Genomic DNA, 5,068 nt, shown 5'->3' with positions numbered 1-5,068 from the left:
GACAGTCCTATCACATTCGGAAATAATCGATTTCGGGAAACTACACTGTACCCGGTAAACGCAAAGCACAGTCACCTTTTGTGCACTCTACAATAGGCTATGTAAACATCAAAGCATGTGAAAGGAATGCCCTAATCTGGCACCTTTTCTACTGTAAGTGTTCAGCACAATCCGATCTCATTATTTCCATTGTATAATAGTATATACATTGCCTTTCCTCGCCTCTTTTTCCCTTCTTGTTTTTGAATGTACAATATATAATTTATTTACTAAATATTTTTTAGGGTTTTTGTTGCCAATAATGTAAAAGTATAGTTTATGTTTTGTATATATGTTGATAATCTCTGTAATAGAGGAAATAAAAGATGAATGAATGAATGAATAACTCTTTGTTAACTTTTTAATTTTTTTTATTACACATGCCATTTAAATAGACAGTTCAAAAACTTCATGAATATAACAAAACAAATGATTTACAATCCATCATCATTGCCATGTACAACAATTGCATACATTCACGAAATACAATCAATATTGAAAGAAAAGGGTTGACAAGCTACGTTATATGAAACTTGCACGATATATATATAAAACATGTTAGAACACACAATTATATTCATTTTGATGAAATATCCACCTCTGAAACTTTTAAAATGTATTGTGGGTGTATTGCTATATTGTCTTGTTTTCAATACATGAACTGTTGTCAGTTACTCCTTCCATATATATGCTAGGCTATTCATGTGTTTACATGACAAGATCTAAACATGACAATAACTACTAAAGCAAATAAAGGAACCATTACTTCAGAGAATGTGATAATCTTCTCCCTGCTAAGTTTTTGGCATAGTAACACTTTAAACACAAACAACAGAACAATGGAGAGAAGTGAAGACAATAGCCTGATTACTGATGATCGATCCCTGTACATCCGCACATACACAATGATCACAAAATACCCACATAGTCCATCACATATAAAGAGAGGAATGAACGCCTCATACCAAGTGCAGTGTATGTACTCTTCATATTTCAAGACTGCAAGAAAGGAAAACACAAGCACTGATATTAGATGCAACCACACTTCCAGAACAGTGATTCCAATCCATTTAAGAATTTCCTCCAATTTAAACAGCATCGCGCTCCAAAGTGTCTCTGTGTTTGTGTATGTTTAAATTGTACAGGTTTACTGGAACTTTTCAGTACACACCATCGTCTGACAACTGCAAAAATGGAATATCAAATTCCCCTCTAAGCTTGGGTAGGTTTTTATTTCACGCACAAAAACTGAAAAAAGAGAATGTATGTGAATCTTAAGAATGAACAACTACAGATAAAGATGATCTACGGGCTCGTCACGAAATTTTTTGTTATTAAAATTTGACACCGTCTACAATATTTATAGAACAGCTGTTAATTCATGAAGAGAACCTGTGGTTGCACTTAGTGCGCGGTAACGAATAAATAACCCTTGACTAATTTATTGACTAGTGAAGATGCTGTGGTTGTTCATATGACGTTGTTTGAAATCATTACGAATTTTAGACAAAATCTAGGTTGTAGTCTCACCTTAAATTCTGGTCATGACTACTTTCTGTTTCCGTGCATCTGTGTAATTAAAGAGTTTTCCCTAAAGCTATACTTTATTGCCCTTTGTAAAGCTTTTATCAGACGAAGATTTACTTCGTAAAGTAGGAAACCGTAAACAGAATTTCCGAGTAAAGCAGTCTAGAAGAAATCAACGCACGTAAAAGTAGCATGTCAACAAAATAGTAAGATATTTTATATTTTTTATCCAGTAAAGGAATGACGTCAGTATTTCGTTCACTACTAGCTGTAGAAATCAAAGCCAGTAGATCTATATATATTATTATATTTATTCACCAATCAACTGATCAATGGCCCTCAGGGGGCATATAGGCTACAAATTAACAATTAAACATAACTACATGATACAATTTACACATGTGTACCATATACACGTTAAGGGTTTCTACATTGACATATATAGGTATTGAATTCTCATCACAATACTGATTGGAAATGTACTGATGAGTGTGCTATATGGGAAGTAAAGTAAAACAATATTATAAAATGTTGTCACAAGTTATATGATGATCACAGCTGTAGATATAAACAGATAAAAGGGGAATGTGATTGGGGGGGGGGGGGTACCAAAGTCATTATGAATTCAGATTGAAGAGTCTTGACTGGGAGTATAATGAGGAGATGTCAAACTCTCACTCTCAGTAGAGAATAGGGGAAGGGAAAGAAAGAAAGGGGAAATCACTCAAATCACATCCTATCTTCTTAGATTATCTCATTGATTAGAACATCAGTCTAAGGTTTTTTGGAATGACATGTAATATGGCAGTGTCAGCCAGGTTCATTATTGGTGGTTGCCAGATAGCTTGAGCAGTGGATATAAGGGCATCTGGAGTTCAGGGGGTTCCGGGTTCAGTTTCTAGTCTATATTTCTTCCATTCTGTTAATCAATTTCATTATCTGTCAGCTGTTATACAGATACAAGAAAACTCTATCTAATTTTCCCTTTATAAACAGAAGTTGCAGTAAGTCGGAGTTAATGGGAGACAACAGGAAAATCCTGATTTTATACGGAAGTCAAACAGGGACAGCACAAGATGTTGCAGAGAAGTTTGCTCGTGAGGCCAAACGCCGCCTACTATCCACTAGAGTTATGGCCCTAGATGATTATAATGTGGTATGTTGGCATATGAAAATGGTGCAGATGCTATGGTTCCATGAATCTTTATGTATGATGATCAAATTTCATAGTTTTGCTAAAGAATATACACCTGATTAGCAATTATGTATGTACTCGTTTCCCCAACATGCTGCATCCACATGCAGTTTGCAGTCCATGTAACCTGTAGTTAATGTTGTAAACTTTCTTTTTTGAAATTTTCTTCTTTATCAGCTGTCTTGCTGTTATGCCCTCTGGGCCCAAAATTGGAATAAACTTATCTTATCTATACTGTCACTGTAGTATATAATTTCTCAATTATGTAAATTCATTGATAACTACCTTTTGCTTTGTTCTCTTACATGAAAACTGGGGGTTGTTGTTGTTGTATTTGTTTGTTTTGGGTTTTTTTGTTGATCGCTTGATTTTGTGGTTTGTCCAATCATGAAATTGGTGTTCTCTAAATGTTGATGTTAGAAACAATAATTTGTATGTTATGCACACTGTTCTTGGTATGGATATAAAAAAGTGTTAATGTAGAACTCATTAATATATTGGTAATTTGACAATGTCTGACTTTCAATTTGCAAATCAACAGAGCTATCGGTTTTCAAAAAGATAAAGTTAATATATATTTATCATGTTTATTACTCTCTTAGGTCGACCTCATCCATGAAGAAATGGTTGTATTTGTTTGTGCCACAACGGGACAGGGAGACCCACCAGACAACATGAGAGTAAGTGTTGAAATCTACACCTGTATGAAACATGTCTCTGAATATAAGCATCACTTTATGAAGATATGTTGGTAGAAAGATGTAATGCCAGCAGCCACCATCATAATTTACAGGTATTTTGGCGATTCATAATGAGGAAGAATCTGCCAAACAACTCGCTGTCCAAGATGAAGTTTGCTGTTATGGGTTTGGGAGATTCATCTTATCAGAAGTAAGTTTCATTCACTAATCATTCTAGTAATAGTCCCCCCCTTGCCATGGTCAGGGCATGGCCGATCTTCTCTTTGCTGTATTCCTTCTTCTGTCATATCCTAGTTTGTGTTTACCTCATTTTGTAGATGAACTAATATTTATAGAGGATTCCTTTAAAAGTTTTCCTAAATAACTGTTTTGCAGATTTAATTTCATTGCTAAGAAGTTATTTAAGCGTCTCCTTCAGCTCGGAGCAGAGAGTTTGCAGTCTGTCGGACTGGCTGATGACCAACACGACTTGGGGTAAGTGTCATTCTCAGGATTAGAAACTAAACATGGATCTGAAATATACTTGTCAAGGTCTTCACAAAAACTTAAACTACCCACCAACTAGGGCTACCATGAAACAGGCAAGTGGAATTTGATATTGGAGTGGCTTGATGGGATGATAAATTTTTTCCATAAGATGTAATTTAGGTCTGCAAAAATACAAGTTTCAGTAGAAGGAACATTTTCATGATACATCTCTATATATCATGTTATATACACATTTCCAGTTTTTGTTTACCTTTGATAGCCATTTCCTCATAAACGTGCTGCAGTTGTAAAAAATACGTGTTTGATTCTTGATAAATGTTATAATAGAATATCAATTTTAACACTTGGGAGTTCAAACAGAAATGAAAGTAGAATGTTAATATAAGAAATAAATTTCATTTTTGAAAATTGAATGCGCTCCATGAAGTACTGCAGATTCCTTATCGTATGTGAATACTTAACATGGCAAAATGACTCGTACATATGTTAAATCGCGTAAACATAAATTCATGTGTCATCTGTTAATCAAGAGTTCTTACATGTAATTTAGCAACAGAAAATTAAGAGCGATTAATTTTATTTTGTGATTGATGCCTCTCGCGAAATTATGTGATAGTAAATCCTTCGCATATATTAAAAAGAAATTTACAGCATGCTGTCAGCTGACACGATACATCACAGTTCATACCCAGATATATTTTCAAAAATGAATTTTTTTCCTACATATCATATCCAGCATAACTGCATTTACTGTGGATAAGTACAGGAATGTCTTCATTCTCAGTCACAAACTGCCGTACTTTAATGTCTTCATTCTCAGTCACAAACTGCCGTACTTCAATGTCTTCATTCTCAGTCACAAACTGCCGTACTTTAATGTCTTCATTCTCAGTCACAAACTGCCGTACTTTAATGTCTTCATTCTCAGTCACAAACTGCCGTACTTTAATGTCTTCATTCTCAGTCACAAACTGCCGTACTTTAATGTCTTCATTCTCAGTCACAAACTGCCGTACTTTAATGTCTTCATTCTCAGTCACAAACTGCCGTACTTTAATGTCTTCATTCTCAGTCACAAACTGCCGTACTTTAATGTCTTCATTCTCAGTCACAAACT

General features: G+C 34.7%; 2 protein-coding genes across 2 annotated transcripts in view; one reads left to right on the top strand and one right to left on the bottom strand.

Annotated features, from left to right (window-relative positions):
• Window positions 1–739: 739 nt before the first annotated feature.
• Window positions 740–1,652, bottom strand: LOC125678338 (transmembrane protein 203-like). The gene is made up of 2 exons (XM_048916728.2): window positions 1,570–1,652; window positions 740–1,287 (listed from the first exon to the last, which is right to left on the bottom strand). The coding sequence occupies exon 2, from the start codon at window positions 1,136–1,138 to the stop codon at window positions 740–742; it is 399 nt and encodes a 132-aa protein (XP_048772685.2). The 5' UTR covers window positions 1,139–1,287; window positions 1,570–1,652.
• A 28-nt stretch (window positions 1,653–1,680) lies between these two features.
• Window positions 1,681–5,068, top strand: part of LOC125678334 (NADPH-dependent diflavin oxidoreductase 1-like) — a 14,158-nt gene continuing 10,770 nt past the window's right edge. Inside the window, exons 1-5 of the mRNA XM_048916723.2 lie at window positions 1,681–1,772; window positions 2,563–2,722; window positions 3,364–3,441; window positions 3,555–3,652; window positions 3,838–3,936. Coding sequence (XP_048772680.2) covers window positions 2,585–2,722; window positions 3,364–3,441; window positions 3,555–3,652; window positions 3,838–3,936 — 413 coding nt within the window. The 5' untranslated portion in view covers window positions 1,681–1,772; window positions 2,563–2,584. The remainder of the gene's footprint in view (window positions 1,773–2,562; window positions 2,723–3,363; window positions 3,442–3,554; window positions 3,653–3,837; window positions 3,937–5,068) is intronic.

The sequence above is a fragment of the Ostrea edulis genome, chromosome 2 (assembly GCF_947568905.1).
Source record: "Ostrea edulis chromosome 2, xbOstEdul1.1, whole genome shotgun sequence".
In the NCBI taxonomy this organism is placed as follows: domain Eukaryota; kingdom Metazoa; phylum Mollusca; class Bivalvia; order Ostreida; family Ostreidae; genus Ostrea; species Ostrea edulis.
Note: the sequence above shows the minus strand (reverse complement) of the source record. Positions and strands in the feature narration are given on the sequence as shown.